Source organism: Heterodontus francisci, chromosome 17 (genome assembly GCF_036365525.1).
Source record: "Heterodontus francisci isolate sHetFra1 chromosome 17, sHetFra1.hap1, whole genome shotgun sequence".
Classification (NCBI taxonomy): Eukaryota; Metazoa; Chordata; class Chondrichthyes; order Heterodontiformes; family Heterodontidae; genus Heterodontus; species Heterodontus francisci.
Window position 1 is genome coordinate 27,073,639 of NC_090387.1, and position 26,805 is coordinate 27,100,443.

The following is a 26,805-nucleotide window of genomic DNA, read 5'->3' on the forward strand; positions in this document are numbered from 1 at the left end:
GAATACTGCGTATAGTTCTGGGCACCACACTATAAGAAGGATATGATTGCCCTGGACAGGGTGCAGGGGAGATTCACAAGGATGTTCCTGGGCTGGAGCATTTCAGCTATGGAGAGAGACTGAAAAGGCTAGGGTTGTTTTCCTTAGAGCAGAGAAGGCAGAGGGGGGACATGATTGAGGTATATAAAATCATGAGGAGCATTGACAGGTTTGATAGGAAGAAACTTTTTCCCTTAGCGGAGGGGCCAATAACCAGGGGGCATAGATTTAAGGTAAGGGGCAGGAGGTTTAGAGGGGATTTGAGGAAAGATTTTTCACCCACAGGGTGGTTGGAATCTGGAATACACTGCCTGAAGAGGTGGCAGAGGCAGGAACCATCACAACATTTAAGAAGTATTTAGATGAGCACTTGAAATGCCATAGCATACAAGGCTACGGGCCAAGTGCTGGAAAATGGGATTAGAATAGTTAGGTGCTTGATGGCCAGCACAGACACGATGGGCTGAAGGGCCTGTTTCTGTGCTGTGTAACTCTATGACTCTAAATATCTACACAAAGACAAAATGGAATGTTGCTTTTCCCAGAACAAATCACAGGTGCTATTCGAACTACAGTATTCAGATGGCTATGAAAGAAAGTAGGATGGCCAAAACTACAACTTGCAGGAGTTGAAAACTGCACACAAAAAACAATCCGCAATATACAAAGCAAACCTAATAACTGAATGAATCTCTCCATCGAAGCCGCTACTCCGGTGCAGTAGTGAGGGAGCAGTGCATTGTTGGAGGGGCTGTCTTCTAAATGAGCCACTAAACATAGGCCTCGTCTACTGTCACAGACTGACGTAAAAGATTCTATGGCACAATTTCATACAGCAGGGAAATAATCGCCTGTGTCCTGGTCAATATTGATCTCATAACCAGTATCACTAAATCTGGTCACTATAACATTGCTGCTCACAGGAGCTTGCTGTGTGCAAACTGGCTGCCATGTTTCCTACTTTACAAGAGGGATAATATTTCAAAATACTTAATTTACTGTAAAGTGTTTTGGGACATCTTGAGGTTGTAAAAAGCACCATTTGCAAGTCTTTACTTCTCTTCACATCGATGACCAAATGTGCATGATCCACTATGGTGCATATGGGAGTAACAAGGAAGGAATTCTACATGCTGCTGCAGTTAAGTTGCAGATAGCATTGTGTTGCTGTTGCAGCTATCAGTATGAGAGAGAGAGATCAAAGGTTGTAATGCTTTGTTTTGTTTCTTACATGCTTTGGCATAACCATAGCCAAGGCAAAACCTGCATCGCAAACAAAGTACCATAAATACTCCTGACACACACTTCATTCAATTTCTAAGAAGTGTAGAGAAGTCAGAGAAATGCTGATGGGATGATTGTTAAAATGAAAATTCATTTATATTTGGAGATGCTTCATCTCACACTGTTCAATGATGGAAGTAGGCAGTCGAACCATAGATCTCTCTCTCGTTACTCTTAAAATGTTTCTACAACTCTATGTCTTATAGATAATCCTAAAAGGTTCTGATTATGCATAAGACAATCAGATCTTTTTTGTATATAGCAATAACGCAAGAAATAGGAGCGGGAGTAGGCCGTACAGCCCTAGTCTGCTCTACCATTCAATAAGATCATAATTGATCTTCGACCTCAACTCCACTTTCCGGCCCAATCCCCATATACCTTGATTCCCTTAGAGTCCAAAAATCTATCAATCTCAACCTTAAAAATATTCAATGACTGAGCACCCACAGCACTCCAGGGTCAAAAATTCCAATGATTCACAAACTTTTGAATGAAGAAATTTATTTTCATCTCAGTCCTAATTACCCAACCCCTTACCCTGATACTATGCCCTCTAGTTCTAGGCTCTACAGCCAAGGGAAACAGCCTCTCAGCATCTAACCTGTCAAGTCCTCTCAATCTTAAAGCTTGCTCTCGGAAAATATGCATGTTGCATTTATTGGCAATCCTGAGCTACCATAAGGTGGTGGCGGGCCTTGCTGAATCGCTGCAGCCCTTGTGGAGATGGTGCTCTCACCAGAATATTAGATAGGAAATTCCAGAATTAACCCAGCCATGATGAAGGAACCGAAATATAAGCTAAAGTCAAAATGAATGCGGCTTGGAGGGAAACTAGGAGGTGATGATGTCCCCATGACCATCTTGGTAGTGGAGGTTCCAGGGCAGAAAGTGCTGTTTAAATAAATTTGCTGAGTTGCTGCAGCACTTCCTGTAGTTAGTATGTCCAACAGCTGTAGTTTATTTGTTTAATCTTTTTTGGATTTCCTTAATTCATCAACTTACTGTATATGTATCGGGAGCACTTAGCAACAACAGGTGTCTTCTCCCAGAACTGGTTGCCTGCCATGTAAATTACTGTTGACAGCACAAAGCCCATACTGATTAAGGAGCTGAAGGAATGCTTAAGGATTCTTTGAATACTACCTGAAAGTCCCTGGTTTTGCTGCACTTCTTTTTACAACTGGTTATATTTCCAATCTGATTTCAAGCATCCAGAAGCTCTGCTGCTTTTTTGTTACAGTCCAACTAATTTCCATCCTAACAGCTTTGAGAGATTTTATCTCCCTACCAAGCCTGTAATTCCAATTGCATTTCTTGTTAGTTTCCAGCTTCAACATTGAAGTGTTCCTGCAGTTTTAAAATACAGCACAATACAGTAAATTAACATATTTTGATATAAATGGTGATTGGCACATGTAATTACTTTTTCCATGCAACTGCATTATAATTGGCTCCCCAGAGTTACCACTTTCCCTGTAAAGTGGACTTCTGAGGACATGCTAATATAATAATGCATCCCAGAAATGCCCCCCTCGTCCTGTGGACAATGGTGAAATCATGTTTTTCTTTCACACGAGTCACTCAATTTAACATCTTAGACTGGAACAGGGCTGAAATAGAGCAAAGAAGTAGTTTAAAATCACCACTGCAGACCTAAGAGAACAAATACACCTACCAAATTGATAAATTAAAATATAGTGGCGTGTAGACACGTCGATCTCTATGGCACCCTTATTGGGAGCAGTAGCACCAATATGGATATTACTCTGTCTAGTAGCAGTGTTACAAAAGGAACTACTATTATCTGTTAGCACCATAATGGAGATAAAAACATCCAGCAGCAATGATGAGAAGTGGTGTTTTCCGACACTGCAATGTAGATAGTTACTGCAACATTATATTTTAGCGGCTCATTATTCTGCCAGTAATACTCTCTCCGGACTAGAGCTTTGTCTTTTACAACAACTATTACCACTCTCTTTGCCTTCTGTTGCATGACATCCTGTCATTTAATCTCTCCTGCCCTCCGCCCTATCACACACCTTCCCTTTTGTTGTTGTTCTCACCTCCCGCCTTCCACTTGCTCAAGGCCCATTACATTTCTAACCTTTGCCAGTTCTGATAAAAGATCACAGACCTGAAACATTAACTCTGTTCCTCTCCACAGATGCTGCCAGACCTGCTGAGTACTTCCAGGTGGTGGAGGGGAAGACAACAAAAGGGAAGGTGTTTGATAGGGCAGAGGGCAGGGGAGAATAAAAAACAAAGCTTTCATGGAACAAAGGCAAAGAGCGTGTGAATGGTCAAGGTGAAAGACAAAGCATTAATCCAGAGAGTGTTAGTGGCAGAATAACGAGCAGCTCTGTCCAAAAGCACATGAAAAACAGGCACGGTTAAAAAATAAAATAATTGAAAATAGAAAAAGGCCAGCCACGCTCTGAAATTGTTGAACTCAATGTTGAGTCCTCAAGGCTGTTGAGTGCCTAATCGAAAGATGAGGTGCTGCTCCTTGAGCTTGCGTTGATGTTCACTGGAACAGTGCAGCAGGCCAAGGACAGAAATGTGGGCATGAGAGCAGGATGGTGTGTTGAAATGGCAAGCAACTGGAAGCTTGGCTTCACGTTTTCAGACTGAGTGGAGCTGTTCTACAAAGCGGTCACCCAATCTACATTTGGTCTCCCCAATGTAGAGGTTACCATATTGTGAGCAGTGAATGCAATACTCTAAATTGAAGGAAGTACAAGTAAATCACTGCTTCACCTGGAAGGAGTGTTTGAGGCCTTGGATGGTGAGGAGAAAGGAGGGAAAAGCACACTTATTACATCTCCTGCAATTGCATGGGAAGGTGCCATGTGAAGGGGACGAGGTGTTAGAGGTGATGGAGGAGTGGACCAGGGTGTCTGAGGGAACAATCCCTTCGGAATGCTGGGAAGGGAAGATGTGTTTGGTGGTGGCATCACGCTGGAGGTGGTGGAAGTGGCAGAGGATAATCCTTTGGATGTGGGGGCTGGGGTGGAAAGTGAGGCCAAAGTGAACTCTGTCATGGGTCTGGGAGGGCGGGGAAGGGGTGAGGGCAGAAGTGTAGGAAATGGGTCGGACGCGGTTGAGGGCCCTGTCAACCACAGTGGGTGGGAATCCTCGACAGAGGAAAAAAGGAAGACATGGCAGAAGCGCTGTTGTGGAAGGCTGTGTCAGCAGAACAGATGTGTCAGAGATGGAGAAACTGGGAGAACGGGGTGGAGTCCGTACAGGAAGCAGGGTATGAGAAAGTGTCAAGATAGCCGAGGGAGTTGGGCTTATAATGAATATTAGTGGACAGCCTATCCCCAGAGATGGAGACAGAAAAGTCGAGGAAGGGGAGGGAAGTGTCAGAGCACCCTGGTCCATTCCTCCATCACCCCCGACACCTCGTCCCTTTCCCACGGAACCTTCCTGTGTAATCACAGGAAGTGTAATGCCTGCCTTTTTACCTCCTCTCTCTCACCATCCAAGGCCCCAAACACTCCTTCCAGGTGAAGCAGTGATTTACTTGTACTTCCATCAGTTTAGTAATACTCACTATGCAGTAGCCTCTACAATGGTGAGACCAAATGTAGTTTGGGTGACTGCTTTACGGAACAGCTCCGCTCAGTCCAAAAGCGCAACGCTGAGCTTCCGGTTGCTTGTCATTTCAACACACCACCCTTCTCTCATGCCCACATTTCTGTCCTTGGCCTGCTGCAGTGTTCCAGTGAACATCAATGCAAGCTCGAGGAGCTTTCGATTCGGCACTCTACAACCTTGCGGACTCAACATTGAGTTCAACAATTTCAGAGCATGATTGGCTTTTTTATTTTTTATTTCTTTTTAAAAATTATTTTGTTTTTTTTAAAACCATGTTGTGCTTTTGGGGCAGCTGCTCATTATTCTGCCATTAACACTCTCTCTCTGGTCTAATGCTTTGTCTTTCACCACAACCATAAACACACTCTTTGCCTTTGTCCCATAACATCTTTATTATTTAATCTCTCCTGCCCTCTGCTCTATCACATTCCTTCCCTTTTGCTCTCTTCCCCACCACCAACGTCCTCTCCCTTTCACTTGCTTAAAACCTAATACTTCTCCTACCTTTGCCAGGTATGATGAAAGGTCACAGACTTGAAACATTAACTCCGCTTCTCTCTCCTCAGATGCTGCCTGACCTGGGTATTTCCAGCACTGTTTTTATTTCAGATTTCCAGCATATGCAGTATTTTGCTTTTATTTTAACTATATTTTTTAAAATGTAGTCACTGTTGTAATGTGGGGAATGCAGCAGCCAATTTGCACACAGCAAGCTCCCACTAACAGCGATATGATGATGATTCACAAAGCATGCTAAATTAAAAGGTGTTGCAAGAGGAGATTGGGAGCAGGAATGTTTGCACACAAATCTCTGAAGGCAACAGGAAAGGTTAACAAAGCATTTGGGATCCTAGGCTTTATTTATAAATATAGGAATATAGCACAAAGGCCAGGAAGTTATGGTGAAATAGATAAAGCACAAGTTCAGCCCCAGCTGCAGTACTGTGCCCAATTGTGGGCACCACACTTCATCAAGGACTAGAAGGCATTGGAGAGGATACATAAGAGATTTACGAGAACGGTTCCAGGGATGAGGTATTACAGTTACATAGATAGACTAGAGAAGCTGGGAGAGAACAGAGGGGCTCTCAGCACAGGAATAAAATTAAACCATCACAGTAAACCAGAATTTTACATATTACAAATAAGTGGAACAACGAATTCAAGAGGTAGGAATCTGATCAATGGGTATAAGTATTGTGTGCAGTTTTGGTCTCCTTATCTGAGGAAGGATTTTCTTGCTATAGAGGGAGTGCAGCGAAGATTTACCAGACTGATTCCTGGGATGGTAGGACTGACATATGAGGAGAGATTGAGTCGGTTAGGATTATATTCGCTGGAGTTCAGAAGAGCGAGGGGGGGGGATCTCATAGAAACCTATAAAATTCCAACAAGACTTGGCAGGGTAGATGCAGGATGTTCCCGATGGCGGGGGAGTCCAGAATCAAGGGTCATAGTCTAAGGATACGGGATAAACCATTCAGGACTGAGGTGAGGAGAAATTTCTTCACCCAGAGAGTGGTGAGCCTGTGGAATTCTCCACCACAGATAGCAGTTGAGGCCAAAACATTGACTGTTTTCAAAAAAGGAGTTCGATATAGCTCTTGGGTCTAAAGGGATCAAAGGGTATGGAGCGAACAGGCTACTGAGTTGGATGATCAGCCAGGATCATAATGAATGGCAGAGCAGGCTCGAAGGGCCAAATGGCCTACTCCTGCTCCTATTTTCTATGTACGGGACAGGATTTAAATTAAGACACATCTCTCTTCAGTTAAACTCTCATGCTTTAATGAGAATATCTGAATCCCACAATAACATTACTGCCCTAGAATCACTTCCAGGTCTATTATTCCACATTTAAATTTGCTACCATTCACTTTTCTTTTGCCAGGAGTCATGACAAAATGCTACTGCAACCAAATTCCCTTTCAACATCCTTGTATTATGTGATGCTAAAACATTCTGTTCGATAAGTAGTGAAAAGACATGGTAATTTACCAAGTTAGTATAGTGATCAACAGCAGAAAGAGAAAAGCTAGTTTTTCTGTACCTTTCGAACTACAGGATCTTGACAAATCCATTTCACCACCGCATCAAAGATATACCTTTCATTTCCCACATTCAACTTTTCCAAAGAAATAACTTCTTTCACTTTTTCGGGGCCTAGTTCCAGGAACTCCTCAGTACGGGAGACATCACGAAAGTGTGTTTCCAGATACTCGGTAGCCATGTAATATACATGTTGTAAAGAGTAGTGCAAAGCAAAGTCACGTATGCCAATACAGTTCTCAGGAGCAATGCAGCTTTCTAAAAATTCACAGCACAGGGCTTTTAAATCAGTAAGGAGGAGAAGATCCGCAGCCTGCACAATATCCTGAATAGTGTCTTCACTCAGCTTAATCTGAAAGAAAAAAAAAGGTTGTAGAATTTGCACAACTCAAGAATCACATTGCCAGAATTTAAATTTTACATTCCTCAAATATGCAATTTATTCATTTGCCGTCATAAAAATTTCTAACTACAATTAACCTTCACTTGGGCTCCCATACAAATAAGCTACCACTACTCCCCTTACTAGAGCTGCTTAAAGTTAAAACTTGCCTTTATATTGCAACTTTAACATAAAAAAATGTCCCAAGGTGTCTCACAGAAACGTTACCCATCAAAATTTGGCATTGAGCCACAGATGAGTAGAGAAAACAAAACTCTTTTCTTTAGTCCAAAAAATGTTTAAAAATGATTGATTTTGGCAGAGGGCTAGGGAAAGGCAATACAGACTTAATGGCACAGTTTTAAAGAATGTGCAGAAACAGGGGAACCTGAGGTTTCATATACACAGATTTTTGAACGTGGCAGAACATATTGAGAGTATAGTTAGCAAAGCAAATGGGATCTTGGGCTTCATAAATAGAGATATTGGGTACAAAAGCAAGGAAGTTATGCTAAACCTTTATAAAGAAGTGCTTAGGTCACAACTAGAAAATTGCATTCAGATCTAGTCACCACACTTTAGGAAGGATGTGAGTGTCCTAGAGAGGGTGCAGAGGAGATTTAGCAGAATGGGTCCAGGATGAGGGAATTTAGCTACAAGGTTAGGTTGGAGAAGCTGGGGTTGTTCTCCATGGAGCAAAGGAGGTTGAGGGGAGTTCTGATAGAGGTGTACAAGATTATGACAGGTTTCGATAAGGTAGACAAAGAAAAACTGTCCTCATTAGCTGATGGTACAAGGACTGGAGGGCACAGATATAAGGTTTTGGGCAAGAGATACAGGGAGGAATGTGAAGAAGAACTTGTTAACTTAGCGAGTAGTAATGGCCTGGAACTTGCGGCCTACAAGGGTGGTGAAAACAGAGACAATGAATGACTTCAAAAGGAAACTGGATAGGCAGTAAGGGGATAGAGCGGGGGAATGAAACTGACTGGATTCCTCTACAGAGAGTCAGCATGGACTCGATGGGACGAATGGCCTCGATGTGATAATGACTCAGAGTAAGAGACATCAGCACAGATGACAAAAAGTTTGATCAAAGAGGTAGATTTATGGAGTGTCTTAAAGAGAGGTGGAGGTGTTCAGGAGGGAATCCCGGAGCCTAGCGCCTAGGCAACTGAAAGTACCACCACAAATAGCGGAGTGATTAAAATCAGGAATGTACAAGATGCCAGAATTGGATGGGCACAGAGATCTCAAAGACTTGTAGGGCTGGAGGAGGTTATAGAGATCTGGAGGGAAAAGGCCATACAGGGATTTACAAATAAGGATGATAATTTTAAAATTGAGGTGTTGACAGACCAGGAGCCAATGTAGGTCAGCAAGCACAGATGATGGTGTGAACAGGACTTGATATAAGATACAGACAGTAAAGTTCTGGATGAGCACAAGTTTATGTAGGGTGGAAAATGGGAGTTTGGCTAGGAGATGATTGGAAATGTCGAGTCGAGAGGTAACAAAGATATGGATGAGGGTTTCAGCTGCCGATGAGCTGGGGCAGGGGCAGAGTTGGGCGAGGTGGAAAGTAGGCAGTCTTGGTAATGGAGCAGATGTGCATCAGAAACTCAACTCGGAGTAAAGGTAAATAAATCCTGGATACTCGATAGATGCTTGCTCAGCATTTTTCTTCAATAAAACGCAGATTCTAAAATGAGCCACTTCAAACAACTGCAGTTTCTTCATACAGCAACAAATCATTATACACTGCTGTGAAATTTAGCCCAGAGACAGCCACAAGATTCTTACCAGTGACAGTAAAGTATTTTTATACTCCTTTTGCCACCTAATGAAGACACAGGAATGTCCCAACTTAGTCATATCAGCCCAACCAAATGTTATATCTAGTCAGATCCCCTTACCCAACACAAAAGCCAACGCCACTTTCACGTTTCTAGACTTGCACATGGCTTTTCCCCAGTCTTTCTCAATCATGAAAAGATTTCCAAGTTAATCAAACCTTTCCCCACAAGGGAATTTTACGGTCATCAGCTTACTGTAAAACATTTCATTCCACAATTGGCTAATGCTATCAGTGACCAAGGCATATATCTCGATTAACCCAATATAATGGAGACATCCCAATTTTCTGTACAAATTTTGCTTCAATCACCAACTTAAGAAACAGGTTCCCAAATTTTAAAATGTTCTCCAAGCCTAAAACGATTATTCCAAAGGTTATTTTTTGGAGTTACAAGAGTTTGGGGAATAAAAAGTGGATTATTTAACCGTTGCTTTTTTTTTTGGATTCCACTGTTCTAGATTACAGTTAAAAAGTGAGCCCTAGCTTCCTCTGCCCTTGATAGTATTTTCACCTGTCCAAATTAACTGTAAAAGTTGCTGTGTGTCCAAGATAACAAACAGAAAGCCCTTTTAGTATTCAGTGAGTTTTGGTTCTACTGTGTTCCAAGGCAACCTCCTCAGCTTTGGAAGCAGAAAAGCTTTACAATAGACTTAGCTTTTGGCTTTAACTGTCTAGGAAATTTGATAAACAACAGAAGCAAGCAAGCAATGGCAGAAACATTACAAATATTTCCTGTCATTGATATATTAGCTTTGCTCCTCAAATTCATTATCCAACAGTCCAAAATAGTATACCGTTTACAGCTCTAGGGTTAAAATGTCATCTGATTTTTTAAAAATCATATTCATTAAAAAAAATTCCTTTAACTAAGGAATTTTTTCCAATCTATATTATTTTCAGGGTTTCCAGTCAATTTTTCTTCAAATTAAGCTTAAGTTATTTGAAAAAAAAGGCCGGCTGCTAAGTTTCACCCTCTGAAACAGTAACTAGTTTGCAGAATCTGAATGCCAGTAGACTAAATTCATAAACAAAGCTGCCAAAAGAGACACATTAACAAATCACGCAGCATTTGTATTAGAATTGAGTGACTTAGCTCCTCTCTGAAACAACTGCCAAATGATTAATCAAACCATCACCGCACTATTATATCGAATTAAAGTGGGTGTGATTTCTGTGAGTGAAGCTGACTTTTTGCTCCTTATATTCTATTATAAATTAAGACATCTATCAATTTAAAATTTAGGACAAAAATCTTTTTTGTCAGAAGATTGAACTGTTCAATCTATGTTTTTAACACTTTGCTTAAAATATGTACAATCTAAATAATAATTAATCCTTCCGCCTGAAGTGTGAAAAAACAAATTAACTAGACTGAAACTTCATTAATCTGTGTTTGCATTTATGAAAAACATAATTCAATAACGTTACTAAAAGCTATTAGAGTCACAGAGTTATGCAGCACAGAAACAGGCCCTTCGGCCTATCTTGTCTGTGCCGGACGTCAAGCACCTATCTGCTCTAATCCCATTTTCCAGCCCTTGGCCCATAGCCTTGTATGCTAGGGCGTTTCAAGTGCTCATCTAAATACGTCTTAAATGTTGTGAGGGTTCCTGCCTCTACCACCCCTTCAGGCAGTGTGTTCCAGATTCCAACCACCCTCTGGGTTAAAAAATGTTTCCTCAAATCCCCTCAAAACCTCCTGCCCCTTACCTTAATTCTATGCCCCCTGGTTATTGGCACCTCCGCTAAAGGAAAAAGTTTCTTCCTATCTACCCTATCTATGCCCCTCATAATTTTGTATACCTCAATCAGATCCCCCCCTCAGCCTTCTAAGGAAAACAACCCCAGCCTATCGAGTCTCTCTTCATAGCTGAAATGGCCCAGCAAAGGCAACATCCTGGTGAATCTCCCCTGCACCCTCTCCAGTGCAATCACAACCTTCCTATAGAGTGGCGCACAGAACTGTACACGGTACTCCAGCTGTGGCCTAACTAGCCTTTTACACAGCTCCATCATAACCTCCCTGCTCTTGTATTCTAAGCCTCGGCTAATAAAGGCAAGTATCCCATATGCCTTCCTAACCACCTTATCTACCTGTGCTGCTGCCTTCAGTGATCTATGGACAAGTACACCAAGGTGCCTCTGACTCCCTGTACTTCCTAGGGTCCTACCATCCATTGACTTGCCTGTTCGTCCTCCCGAAATGCATCACCTCATACTTAACAGGATTAAATTCCATTTACCACTGCTCTGCCCTTCTTACCAGCTCATCTATACCGCCCTGTAATCTAAGGCTTTCCTCCTCACTATTTACGACACCACCAATTTTCCTGTCATCTGTGAACTTACTGATCATACCTCCTATATTCACGTCTAAATCATTAATGTACACTACAAACAGCAAGGGTCCCAGCACCAATTCCTGCGGTATACTACTGGTCACAGGCTTCCAATCGCAAAAGCAACCCTTGACCACCGCCCCTCTGCCTCCTGCCACTAAGCCAAATTTGGATCTAGTTTGCCAAATTACTCCGGATCCTATGGGTTCTTACCTTCTTAACCAATCGCCCATGTGGGACCTTATCAAAAGCCTTAATGAAGTTTTTGTACACTACATCATCAACTGCTTTATCCTCATCTAAACACCAAGTAACTTCCTTGAAAAATTTAATCAAGTTCGTTAGGCATGATCTCCCCTGACAAAGCTATGCTGACTATCCCTGATTAATCCCTGCCTCTCCAAGTGGAGATTAATCCTGTCCCTCAGAATTTTTTCCAGAGTTTCCCTATCACTGATGTTGGACTCGCTGGCCTGTAATTACCTGGTTTATCCCTGCTACCCTTCTTGAATAATGAGCATTATCAGTACAAAAATCAAAACATATCTGAATATCATGATGATCTCTATAAATCTCTTTCATCTTCATTTTGAAAACTCTCAGCATGGTCTTCTTTAAAAGGGCTAAAAGAATGAAGCTAGATTATCACCCACAATTAATAGGAAGAAAAATCTAACCCCTCCAGGGGTCATGTGAAATCATGTCATTTTGTATTGGTGCCAACTTGCCTTTACTGAAGTAAAAGTTTGACAAAAAGGTTCCATAATAAAGTGAGCATCCATAAAATAGACAAAGTCAATATAAAAATCAGAGAAAGTGTTCTGTACCTGGCCACTAAACATATAATCCAATAATTCCCGCATAACAGCGACAGAAATCCCATCTAGGGTAATTTTATACACGGAACCATCATCTGTCGGAGCTGTATAATTCAATTTAGTCCTGAAATACAAACATCAGACTGCAATAAATATCTAAAATGGCTACACTTTGCAGTATAGTAAACACACAGCAATTACAGCAATTGAAGATAAAAAATAAAAGCAATCAACACTGTTGCTCATCATTACATGATTTCATTTTTTAGCTGGTGTCGTTACAAAGAGTCTGCTTTGAAACAACAAAAATAATGCAAAACACTGTTCAATGGTGCTGGAAAACATTGTAATTCAGCCTTCCTAATGGATAAAATTCATAGTCGCTGCCAGGCAGAAATCCAGTCAAGGAGAGATTTCTTAATTTTGAGATCAGTCAAATAATCAATTTTGCTCAATGTGAAAAATCATAATTTCCACTGCCTTCTTCCATTTCCAATGGTGGCAAAATGGTCAAGAAATGTAGATATGAAATATATAGCAATATTAGCATTATGCAAAGCTGACTACTGGAACTGTACAGACAACTGGTCAAGATAAAGAGCAACACTCAAAAGATAAAATCACGTTTGAGACCAAAAAGCATTTAATTGTTGCGTCACATTACCCGATTTAGTTCTAAATTATTAATGCCTTCCAATAATAAATTTTTTTTAAAAATCAGTGTCTCCTGACAATGCAGCCAAGCGTCAAGGTCATCACTGCAGGGAACTGCGCACATGCGTGGAACACATTGATCCATGCACATGTGCAAAATGCACCCATACTTTGCCAGCATTAATGCGCGCTTGCGCGTGAATACATCACGCAAAGGGATGTCAGCCTTCAGCTCGAGTTTTGGAAAGCTGCCTCAATCGCCGCTTCTGTTTCCCACTCCTGCTATCGGCGCCTCAATCGCTGCTTCCCTTCCTGTGCCCGCAGCTCCATTTCACCACTCCCGACTGGCTGCCGCTCCATCCCGCCCTGCTGCTGGCACAGCACTTGCTCCCTATCTCCACTCCCCAACCCGCCGTTTTTCCGGGTGGCAAGCAGAGGGAGGGAACGGCAACCAGTCGGATGCTGGAGAGAATGACAGTATGAAGCAGCAGGAGGGAGTGGCAAGAAGGCGGGCGTGGGAGGGAGTGAGAAACTGAATGCAGCAATTGCAGGAGGGAGCTGGAAACAAAGGCTGCGGTTGCGAGAGGGTACTGTTGTTGGGTGGTGGGGTGGAGAGGAGAAAAGTGAAGGCGGCAATCACGGCTGTTGAGGGATGAGGGGGTTTGGGTTCAATTCTTTTTCGTGTTAAATTGAGCAGTGCATCTTTATTACTGCCAACTGCCTGAGACATCGCAGACAGTGACATGTCTGCTGGTGAGGCTGCATTTGCACATGTGCCAGTACTGCGCCACCTAGTGTTTGCATGGTCAGCAAATGCAGTCTTTTTAAATACAGCATTTCTGTAAAATTTAACTGACCTAATTGCTTAATAGCAAAAATTGACAAACTTATGATTTGATCAGGGAGATTAAGACCCATTATACCATTTACCAGAATATTTTGTTTTTCTCCCAAACATTTTACACTGCATCGCACTCAAAACTTCCTAATTCCATTCAATTCATTTCAGATGCTCATTTGTAAATTCTTAATTGAAATTGTAAAGTTAAGCAATGGGTGCCAGCTGGTACTCTGCAACAGAAGAGAAGGTAAATTTATGCCCATGATTGCCAATGGAAGCAAATCTCTTCTCTGCAAGGATCTTAAAATCAGAGGATGAGACCCCATGGCTTACTCATACACTAGACCTAATGCTGGTTTCAGAGGAATATTGGCAGAAGGTCTTGGAACAAATTATTTGCTTGCTCTCTTGGGCAGCACATTATGTCTGGTGCAGTGAGATCCAAAGAGCAAAGAAAGTTTTTTTTTAAAGAACAAAAAGCAGGATTCTTTGTTAAATTCTGTACTTGAAGCACTCAACTCCATTCCCAACTAGAAAACAAGCACTATAACAGGATCTAATGCTGACAGCATGTTACAAATTGCAGGTTTGCGCTCGACAGTCTCTTAGATTCAGTTTCATCAGTCTTTCCCATAAGCAGATCCAGAGTCCTCCATGATCAGGAGATCACCTTTACCACTCAATATCTAGTGTACGTAGGTGGTACGTAATATGGGATTACTATAGGGTTAGTATAAATGGGTGGTTGTTGGTTGGCACAGACTCGGTGGGCTGAAGGGCCTGTTTCAGTGCTGTATCTCTATGACGATGACTATATAATTGAGACCTAGGGATCGAAACATTAAAAACTCATGTGTGCACTAGATATTGTAATCTCGCACATATCCTTCATGTGCATTTCTCCCATCTTCCAGTACTGCAGACTGATGAACTCTTTATTGAGATGAGGCCAACTAAGCCAAAAGAGTTTATTTTACATATAATATATTGTCATGCATGCCCCCCACATGCCAAGAATGAGGAAAATTGATTTTGCCACATGAACATTGATTTTGGACTGTTGTTGGTGAAGAAAGAACTTGCTTTAAAAAACAATTGGTGACTTTGGCAGGAGAGAGACATCAGCATATCAACAGACAGTACTTCAAAGGACAAAGGAGCTATTCCCTGCTCCAAGGTGGAAAGGCTAGCATTCCAAGTTAAGATTTTTAGATTTAGAGATACAGCACTGAAACAGGCCCTTCGGCCCGAGTCTGTGCTGACCATTAACCACCCATTTATACTAATCCTACACTAATCCCATATTCCTACCACATCCCCACCTGTCCCTATATTTCCCTACCACCTACCTATACTAGGGGCAATTTATAATGGCCAATTTACCTATCAACCTGCAAGTCTTTGGCACGTGGGAGGAAACCGGAGCACTCGGAGGAAACCCATGCAGACACGGAGAACTTGCAAACTCCACACAGGCAGTACCCAGAATTGAACCCGGGTCGCTGGAGCTGTGAGGCTGCGGTGCTAACCACTGAATACACAAACAGGCGTGGTCAGACCAGTTTGGTCACATGACTGGCTGACTGTTGGGAGTTTTTTGAATTTGAACTTCCAATGGGGATTTTGAACTCAGAAGGCTGTTTGCTCCTAGACTGAGAACACTTCTCTCCTGTCTGCTCTCATCTTGCTCTTGCCAGCTTCGGTTACTATTGAAGACATACGAACCCCAAGAGAAAAGTCTCCTACAGTAAACAAGGTTTAAGCAGAATACTGGACCCCAACAAAAAGCAAGACTACTTACAAAAAGGCCAACACGTTTTATAAGTATATTAAGGGCAAGAGGATAAACAGGGAAAGAGTAGGGCCCATTAGGAACCAAAGTGGCAATGTGCGTGTGGAGGCGGAGGACGCAGCTGAGGTTTTAAATGATTACTTTTCATCGGTGTTCAGTATGGAGAAGGATGATGTAGGTGTAGAGATCAGGAAAGGGGATTGTGATATACTCGAGCAAATTAGCATTGAAAGGGAGGAGGTTTTAGCAGGCATAAAAATGGATGAATCCCCAGGCCCAGATGAGATGTATTGCGGGCTGTTATGTGAGGCAAGGGAAGAGAAAGCAGGGGCTCTGACACACATTTTCAGAACCTCTCTGGCCATGGGAGAGATGCCAGAGGACTGGAGGGCAGCAAATGTGGCACCATTATTCAAGAAGGAAGCAGGGATAAACCAAGTAATTACAGGCCGGTGAGTCTAACATCAGTGGTAAGGAAACTATTGGAAAACATTCTGAGAGACAGGATTAATCTCCACTTGGAGAGGCAGGGATTAAACAAGGATAGTCAGCATGGCTTTGTCAGGGGGAGATCAGGTCTAACAAACTTGATTGAATTGTTCGAGGCGGTGACTAGATGTGTAGATGAGAGTAAAGCAGTTGATGTAGTCTACATCGACTTCAGTAAGGCTTTTGATAAGGTCCCGCATGGGAGAGTGGTTAAGAAGTTAAGAGCCCATGGGATCCAGGGCAATTTGGATCCAAAATTGGCTTAGTGGCAGGAGGCAAAGGGTGATGGTCGAGGGTTGTTTTTGCGATTGGAAGCCTGTGACCAGTGGTGTACCGCAGAGATCTGTGCTGGGACCCAATCTGTTTGAAGTATACATTAATGATTTGGACATGAATATAGGAGGTATGATCAGTAAGTTCGCAGATGACACAAAAATTGGTGGTGTCGTAAATAGTGAGGAGGAGAGCCTTAGATTACAGGACAATATAGATGGGCTGGTAAGATGCACAGAGCAATGGCAAATGGAATTTAATCCTGAGAAGTGTGAGGTGATGCATTTTGGGAGGACTAACAAGGCAAGGGAATATACAATGGATGGTAGGATCCTAGGCAGTACAGAGGGACAGAGGCACCTTGGTGTACTTGTCCATAGATCACTGAAGGCAGCAGCACAGGTAGATAAGGTGGTTAGGAAGGCATATGGGATACTTACCTTTATTAGCCGAGGCATGGAATATAAGAGCAGGGAGGTTATGATGGAGCTGTATAAAACACTAGTTAGGCCACAGCTGGAGTACTGTGTACAGTTCTGGTCACCACACTATAGGAAGGATGTGATTGCACTGGAGAGGGTACAGAGGAGATTCACCAGGATGTTGCCTGGGCTGGAGAATTTCATCTAGGAAGAGAGACTGGATAGGCTAGGGTTGTTTTCTTTACAGCAGAGAAGGCTGAGGAGGTATGTAAAATCATGAGGAGCGTAGATAGGGTAGCTAGGATGAAACTTTTTCGCTTAGCGGAGGTGTCAATAACCTGGGGGCATAGATTTAAGGTCAGGGGCAGGAGGTTTAGAGGGGATTTGAGGAAATTTTTATTTCACCCAGATGGTGATTGGAATCTGGAACACACTGCCTGAAGGGGTGGTAGGGGTAGGAACCCTCACAACATTTAACAAGTATTTAGATAAGCACTTGAAACGTCATAGTGTACAAAGCTATGGGCCAAGTGCTGAAAAGTGGGATTAGAATAGATAGGTGCTGATGGCCGGCACAGACACGATGGGCCAAAGGGCCTGTTCTGTGCTGTATAACTATGACTACAGTGAGCTCAAAGCACAGTAAACAAGAAACTCTTCTGATATTGCCTCAAACTTCTCAATTTCATTTTTCTTCTGCTCTTTTCTGTCTCTATTTGCATGTGCATATCAGATGTGCATGCTAGGATGGGCAAGTCGTATATCCGTAGGCGTTAACTGTATTAGAGTTTAAGTTTAAGGTTTAATAAATTTCATGTTTCTTCTTTAAACCTAAGAAAGCCTGTTTATGCTCATTTCTTTGCCTTATAATTGGAAAGTGGTGAACAAGGATTCACCAAAGGGGGAGCTCAAAACAATGTGTTTAAAATTAAACCCTGTTACAATAAGACCAGGTGGAGACAGTATAAGACCCTAGACACCATTCTCATCTGGTCATAATAATATGAACAACTGAACTTTTTTCAGTTAATCTGATATTATTACAACTCTGCTCATAACATAAAAACTGATAAAATGTTAGAATACTCATTGAGAAATAAATACAAATGAGATGGGAAAAATCCATGAAACTATTCAGCTTTAACCTTACAAAGAGCGATAATTCTCTGCAAGACGGTTACCACTCCACATTTCTGCAGACTGCCTTTGTATCCCAACTAGACAAAAAGTAAAAATAAATCACTTTCAACCCTCCCTTATTTCTCGGTGTCCATGGATCAGCAAGCTGAGCTGCCAACTTACTATGGCCATCCAAATGTGAAGTTCGCTATCACCCCACACACCCCCAGCCTCCTCCTCCCATCCACATACCTACCCAGAATGAAGCCATTCTAACTTATTACATATGAATGTCATGACAATGTCTTAAACTACACAGTCACGCAAGCTGATGAGGTACGTGAAACACCCTTTCTCCAATTGCTTCATCCAGATCAAACTCATACTCCAATTGGACAAGTGCACTCTGTAAAAGCAAGCAAATGGTCACTGCTTCTGAAAAAGTTACATGACTAAATAATTCATTGTTGATATTTGTGCATGCTAATCATCTGCTGTCCTTGAGATTTAAAAAACTGCAGAAACATAAAGAATCTCCAAAAATGGAAGTTTCACCAACTGCAAAATAAAAATCCAGTGGAAGCACTTAAAGGGTTCTGCACAAGCAAGGAAGATCCTAAAACAAATAAACAGCATCAAATGCCTGTCAGCACAGAGTACATCTTGTAAAATATTCAGCAATCTCCAAATCAGAAGATTTGGTGGGGGGGGGGGGGGGGGGGGGGGGGTGGGTGGTGAAGGTAAAACTCTCAAGTATTGAAATCCCAATTCTGAAAAATATCAAGTTGTTAATCTGCTTCAACAAACCTGAAACCTATTCACATTTTCCAAATAAAAATGTTAAAAAAGTTAACTTCTTTTTCCCATAAGCCCTAATGGGCCTTACTTGTATTCCCAGAAGGCACTGCAACATGCTTCAAAAGATAATTGGCAAAAGAAATGAGGAGTGAGAATGAGGAGAATTATTTTTCACGCAGCTCGTCGTTATGATTGGCAATGCACTGCCTGAAAGGGTGGCGGCAGTCGATTCAATAGTAACTTTCAAAAGGGAATTGGATATATAATTGAAAAGGAAATATTTGAAAGGCTATGGGGAAAATGCAGGGGAGTGGAACTAACTGAATAGCTTTTACAAAGAGCTGGCAAGTGCATGATGGGCTGAATGGCCTTCTTCAGTACTGTATGAGCCTACGAGAAGATAACAGGAACTTATATTCCAGTTGTAATGAGTCACCAATTACAGATAATAATTTTTAAATTTTTGTTTAAAATGTGCAACATCTAAAATTAAGCCATGCAAGACCCAGAGCTATTTTCTGTTTCTTAGGGCAGGTCATCTTTTTTATATTAAAAAAATGTCAATATCGAATCTTAAAATATGGAAACCGAAATACCCATTACCATATTAAATTCACAGAACAAGTTGGGATCAGCATTATAAATGCTGCTGGATCAGCATTTCAAGGCCATTCATTGTGACACTTCAAGCGAGTCTCAGTTAATACCACCAAATCGTAATCAGTGAACAAACACTGTTCCACCCAAGATGACTAATGTGATTTAATACACAGCATTTAAGGACTACTTAAGTTACAGAACCGCTACTCCACCCTAGATGCATTTCTGCTCAATTAAGCACAGGAAGAATGAGTAATAATGGACGGCAGAACTTTCTAGCTCTCTACAATGAATCTCAAGGATTCAAAAGTCCCTCTTGCAAAGGAATTGAATGCTGCAAAACAGTAACAGAACCATCATCAGTAATAAAAGTTCTCACACAACAAGTTTAATATACAGCAGCAACTTATGCTCTCTGGATATCCAGCGCTCATGCAGATCTGATACTTACAATTTTCCAGTGTTATATTTCCAGCATTTGCAAACCTCCTCCCATTCACCTTCAACAGTCAATATAAATGTCCTGCTCAGCCTCCATCACCCCTCTCTTGTGCAAATTTATCTTTCTTCAGGTTCATGCTCACTTAACCTTTTTGACTCCCTGGCCAAGAATCTACGGGACCTGGTGGGAAAGGGAACTGGGAGTGGGTGCAAAAGGCCTCCAACTCGCATAGTGATCTTGTGTTGGCCAACTGCTCAGTGGCCGGAGGTGGCCTTGAGGTAATGGCCACATCGTCACTGGACATGGAAGGAATTGCTCACATCACGTTTCAAGGCCCACCAGCTCCCGAACCCTGAGGTGGAAGTCCTTTGCTGCAGCACTCAACCCTGCCAACATTCTCTGAACAGTCAGGCCTGCAAGTATTGTCCGAACACCTAACCCTCCAGCATCCTCCGAACACTGAACCCCTAAACATCCTTGGAAGAAATCCACCCCTCCCTCCCTGGTTCTCTTCCTCATTGGAGGCCCCTCCTCCTAAATGAACAATCCCGATGGCACTAGGGCACTGCCAGTCTGACTGGATCACCCTGCCAGTTGCTGCTGCAACGTGACCCACCCCACCCAACACCCCCCACTTTCAGGCCCTTCTCAAGTGATCCTCCCGCCAGGAGCACAATGACATCAAGGGAAGCTCGAGCCCAGATCAACAGGTTCCCAACTGCTTCCTACCTACGAATGAAAAACACCTCACTCCATGGCTGCCAAATGCAGCAATGATAACAGCTGCCACACCCCACCCCCACTGACGCCCTTTAAAACCTGCCAAATCATGGACCCCCGTGTCAGAAATGCTCTTACTGTTAAATCTAGACGGGCCTGTAATATCATAGTCTATTGCCTCCTTCGCTATCTTAAATAAATGTCAACTGCTCATTTTGAAAACCCGAACATCCCCACCCAGCTTCCTGGCTGCCGCTCGTAAAATGTGGCCCCAGTATGATGATGGAGGGCCAACTTTGTGTCATCACTCCTACTTTTATGACCCTCCCCCCCCACCCCCACTGTCATCGATTTCAGAGACGTGAAGTCCCGGCCCTCCTCTCTTCTCTCTCTCTTTTCTAGACCCATAATTCTGCTCAGTGACTAAAGTGGGGGTATAGTTTCATTGTGCCACCAGCCTCCAGCAGCTCACAAAAGGACTATCCTACAAGTAACTTCATTCTATGAATTTGGACAATGAGTACTGGCAGGCCATTCAATCTCGGGGCTACTGGTGACGGGTCTGACCACCTCCTCACTGGATATTCACACATCTGCATCACCCTTTAGAAGCAAGAGCCCTGTCCAATCCCCTTCTTCCCCCAATCTATCGACAGTGAAGTTAACTGCACTGCCTTACTACAGTGCCAACAAGGTTAAGGTAGATCTGACCCTCTTGTCTCTTATGCACAATATCACATCACACAGTGCTTTAACGCAATGATCTGAATTTGAGGATGTGAAGAAAAAAATGATTTTTTTTTTTAAGACCAACGCAACTTTTAGAATAATCGTGCTTCAAAATGAAAAATTAAAATAAGTGGAGAATCACCTCAGCCGACTTCACTCCGTCTTACAAAACAATCCCTTAGCCAGACAATGTATATGTCGAGAGTGGTGCTGCAACAGTTTATGAATCAGAGACTGGATGAAATCATCTGAACAATGCTCAAGTTCCTGAACATCCCAGAAGCATGAAAGAAAACACATTTAAAAAGGATTGAAAAGTTGTGGTCTGGACTCTGCTATCTCCTCCCTGATTTATTTTAGCAACCTAGGGTACATGTCATCCGGGCCCAGTAACTTATTAACCTTCAGTTCTGCTGTGTTTGTGGCAATAAATTCCTCGTCTACAGTCAGCTTCATCAATTGTTCCACATCCTTCTTTAATAGTACAATATCTAAACTGGTGTCGGCCATGGCTCAGTTGGCAGCACTCTCACCTCTAAAATCACAAGGTTGTGGGTTCAAATCCCACTCCAGGGCTTGAACACAAAAATCAAGGCTGGCACTCGAATGCTGAGAGAGCGCTGCACTGTCGGAGGTCTTTCAGATGAGATGTTAAACCGAGGCCCCAGACAAAATCATGCAAATCATTTGCTATTCTTTTGAGTAAGAAGAAATTTGACATTTTGCACACAAAAAAAATGCTCCAAAATGTAATCTTTAACAGTCCACAATGACATAAAACAAGATTCGGAACAGTTACAGCGGCCCAGAAATTGTTGGATAAATAATGGCAAGCTCACTGCACTCGCCATTTTTAGTTTGTAAAAGTCCCAGCAATTTGTGCGAAAAAGAGATGCACCATGAGATCTGATCTGCGACAATTTGTTGGACGATTTGTGTTGCTCTATCGTTAGCCTAGACAAATTCCCAAAAAACTGGAATCTAGCCATGATCCTCTCCACTGGCATTCATGACATGTGAATAAATTGCTCGATTTTACCTTTTGATGCAAATTAAGCTTGCCACAATCATTTAAGGCTGGTCATTTATGCTGTGAGGGGAGATGGTGGTACAGTGGTAATGTCACTGAACTAGTTTCAGAGGCCCAGCCTAAAGTACAGCTGCACAGAGAAGCAGCTGAATTTCTGTTTTGGGTGTCTCAAAGTTGCTTTCAACTGGTTATAACAGTGGTTTCCAAGCTTCGGGGGGGGGGGGGGGGGCGGAAGGGAGAGACAGGGGGACGGTGCACAATAAGTTTATCAAGGGGTCACAAGAAGGATTGGATGGGATGAGATCAAAATATTGAAGTCCACTTGCACACCTCCTCCTCCAGTGGCATACCTGTGCTTCCACTTACTGATGCTGTGTGAAGCTCAAAACCCAGCCAGCACCACCTTCACACAGGAGCTGGCCCTTTTCAAAGAGAAGCAGCTTTAGCTCTCAAACTTTTACATAAAATGTTGCAAGTAGAAATTCCTGTTTGTTAAAACTGTATTGTGCATTTGGCTTTAAATATTAATTTGAACCAGTATGAAAATTCGTGGCTTTGCATTTTAACCATCCTAATTTTCAGTCATCTTCCTGTAAGGTCTCCATGGAAGTAAACAGTTTTGAGCATGATTAGATTTTGTGCGCATTCTTTGGCACAACTAGATTTTAGTTGATACTCAAAGGCATTTAAAACCATAATAGTTGGACAGTAGCTCTGGTTGTACACAAATATCTACAGTTTTTTTTTTTTTAAAAGGAAACTAAACGTTTCAACAGGTACAGATGCCAGTAAATGAAAATTGAAGGATTTTTACTTTGTGTGTTTAAACAGTCTTGATTTCCTGATTGATATTTTAATGCTGGTGTTAATATTTTTAATTTTAAAAAATCTTCAGGAACAACTTAGTACCTGTGGGAGTGAGACTGCACAGCTTCAATGTTTCCTTTCTGGGCTTCCAAGGTTGAGTGGTACATAAGGACCATAAATCATGTGCTTTATTTTTTATTCTGATGGGATTTGGGTGTTGCTGGTAAGGCCAGCATTTGTTACCCATCCCTAATTACCCTTGAAAACTGAGTGACTTGCGAGGTCATTTCAGAGGGCAGTTAAGAGTGATGACTGCTTCTTTTGAACCATAGTTTTATGCATTGTGTGGTGGTAGCAGAGTATCTGTGGCAAGCCTTTTACATCTGTCAGACTGCAGTAGCATGGTTTGGGCCATTGGCAATTTCAAAGTGTGTCAAACAACATGGAACTAATTTATTTTTAAAAAAACTTTTTAATGAAAAATAAATGGTATATGGAGTTCAATATGGATTAGCATAAAGCAGTGAGATTGGGTAGAAGATGCAAAACTGTGAATTTTTACTAAACAGAAATGTGCTTAAAACAAGAGCAGGAAAGAGGTTTAGGGACTGAGTTCCAGAGTAGGATATACATACCTGGTCTGTCACAAAGAGGAATTTTAGAAAAGGAAAATGTGCCGGCGTTCAGAACTGAAGGACGACTTGGTACAGACTTGGACATAGGCTAAAGAAGATTGCAGAGGTTGGCTGGTGCAATAAGAAATTTTTTTTATTTGTTCATGGAATATGGGCATCGCTGGCTAGGCATTGATTGCCCATCTCTAACGGCCCTTGAGAAGGTGGTGGTGAGCTGCCTTCTTGAACCGCTGCAGTCCATGTGGGATTGGTACATCCACACAGTGCTGTTAGGGAGTTCCAGGATATTGACCAAGCGACAGTGCAGGAACGGTGATATAGTTCCAAATCAAGGTGGTGTGTGGCTTGGAAGGGAACTTGCAGGTGGCGTTCCCATGCATCTGCTGCCCTTGTCCTTCTAGGTGGAAGTAGTTGCGGGTTTGGAAGGTGCTATCAAAGAAGCCTTGGTGCTTCACTGCAGTGCATCTGAATTTGTACGGTCTGTCAGCAAAGGAACGGGGGGGCTAGCAAGACAGTGCAGAATACTATGAGTATTTAAGTTTTGGAAAAGTTGCAACTTATGTAGGTTGGTGAGCAAGGCACTGGAGGATTCAAATTCTGAAAATACATCCTCACAAGCTAGCAGGATAATATTTTCACTTAAGGACAACTTATACCCTGTGAATTCATCCTCATACAAAAATGGAACACTACCCAAATTCACCTAGTAGGACTCTTACAATCGAGAAATACTCTAATTCGCCAGTTTAGGCTGGACCGGAACACTCTTTGCAGATGCATAAAGCATCATATTCCATCACTCCCCACTGGTCGCCTCTTTCCAGTGTTTCATAGTATGGATGGGTTTAGGAAGACAGTTTCAGATTAATCTGCGAAATTAATCCATAAACTGCACACATTAATTTGCAACCTTTTTAAATTCCAAAATTCAGCCGAGCTCCAGCACATCCATGGTGCGGCAGAAATTTAAGTCTGAACTCAGCATTCGGGTACTTTATGGGACTTCTGGGGTGAACAAGTTGAATTTTCTATGCCATTAAAACGGAATATGGAACGTTCAAAGTGTCCTGACACAAGCAATAAGTTGTACATGTGCATAATTAAAATCAGTTTTAGAATAATTTACGTTTATGCGGTTCAGAAAAAAATCAAGTCTTAATGTAGGTCCCCGCTCAATTTGAATAGGTAACTGTGTCCAAGTCGATCATTGTAAAGGGCGAGGCACCCGCAACCACCCTGCCCTAGGGGGGGGAACAGCCCTCTGGCAGCTGACAATACACGGATTTCAGTTATGATTCACCCCAGCGAGACCCACCCTTTCTGTGAAAGTGCTCTCAGGGGCTGCGGACAAGCAGTGGCTGCGGACAAGCAGTGGCCAAAGAGACGGGTGGGGGTCCTCTGGGCTCACATTGAGTTAGGGGTACTGGAGGCCTCTGACCCCGGGGCACGGCCCATCTCCGGGCCTCATTCATTCACTGACCTGACGTACGGGCTGGCCGCCGCCAGCAGGTTCTTCTGCACCGGGATCTCCTGTCCCTCCACTACCAGCACAGCGTCGCAGAACAGCAGCTCCTCCCGGAAAGAGCTAAGGCTCTTCAGCAGCTTATTGGCGTGTTGTGGATCCCACACCACAGAGACAGAGCTGCCTCTCTCCGCCGTCATCCTCTCTCTGTCTCGCTCTTATCTGTCGCCGGCTGATGCCGTCATCACCCAGCGACTGCCAGTCGTACGGCCCCCGCCACCACCCAAACAGCCCATCTACCAAAAGGCGTTTCTATCACAATCCTGTACAAGGATGCTACAAGTTTACACCCATCATCTCCTCACTTCCCCTCCATGGACTTCTCCCTCTCATCTTCCACAGACACACATTATAAAGCCAGACCCCCCCCCCCCCACCCCCCACAAAGAGAATGACGTTTGCTCTAAATGTAAGATTTATCCTTTTCCCCCACTTTCGCTGACCTATTCTCTCTGATGCCATCTTCTGCACCAGAGCCTCCAAAATTCCCTCATCACTCATCCAAGGATTAACCTCTACAGTGCTGCACAGGATTCATAACTGAAATGAAAACAGAAAGTGCTGAAAATATTCAGCAGGTCTGGCAGCATCTGTGGAGAGAGAAGCAGAGTTAACGTTTCAGGTCTTGAGTCAATTCCATTTTACATGCTTCTACCCTCATCTACAAATCCTTCCTACGACAACCATCACTGCTTTCCATGTTTTCACTGTAATGAGTTCTTTTATGTTGTCTGATGCAACATAAATGAGATGCATAGAGTCCAGTTTGTTGAAGATCTCAAAACAGGTTTATTACAGCTAAACTATACAGTACAAAGCAAACTATTTACAGAACCTTACTCTGGGTGTCACAGTTGCAGAATAACTCTGGATCTGAGTCACATGACTGCATCCTGGCACTTGGCTCATTAGAATACTAAGATCTTAAAGGGTCATCACTCTTAAAGGCAGTTAAACAAATCCCCCTTCTTTCCAAAGATAAGTCCTGTATGCGAAAAGTAAAAACCCGTAAAATTAGATAACATAAAAATTATTTACACATGGATAGAGATTATGAAATTTACATGTATAGAGGCTTAAGAGTCCATATATATCGTTGCAGTGGTGTGAAAACTTTTATTCAGAGAATTTGCATCTCAGTTGTTGCTGTTATGCCTGATGTTTCTCCCTCTCTGCATTCAGTTTCTGTTGCACTGCCTTCAGTCTGCTAACATACTCTGTTGCTTTTCTCAAGATGACCACTTTCGAGGCCTTGTCATTCTTGTCATTTCGGCACCTCATCTTGAAGAGCCAACAGACAATGCTTCAACTCATTCCTCTTCTGCCTCTTCAGGACATTGCATGTCCTTCGCTTCTCCTCATCCTCCGCATCTGAAGGCCTGGGGCACAAGGCTGAGGACTTGTTGGGGAGGACTACTTGGCTTTGTAGAGGTACCTGTCTGTTCTGGCTCATTGTGGTGCTGGCGGTTCTCTAGACAGCAGAAGTGAAGGCATGGCATGTTGTTGCTGTTTTTCCAGACTGCACCATTTGATGTTGACCAGAGTCTGCAAGCAGGT

General features: G+C 42.6%; 1 protein-coding gene across 2 annotated transcripts in view; it reads right to left on the reverse strand.

Moving 5' to 3' along the window:
• gan (gigaxonin) overlaps positions 1-25,406 on the reverse strand; it is a 123,616-nt gene extending 98,210 nt beyond the window's left edge. For both annotated transcript variants that reach the window (XM_068049183.1, XM_068049184.1), the window contains exons 1-3: positions 25,207-25,406; positions 12,385-12,499; positions 6,980-7,330 (exon numbers count right to left, since the gene is read on the reverse strand). In XM_068049183.1, the coding sequence (XP_067905284.1) occupies positions 6,980-7,330; positions 12,385-12,499; positions 25,207-25,388 (648 nt within the window). In that variant the 5' untranslated portion in view covers positions 25,389-25,406. The remainder of the gene's footprint in view (positions 1-6,979; positions 7,331-12,384; positions 12,500-25,206) is intronic.
• Positions 25,407-26,805: the final 1,399 nt, after the last annotated feature.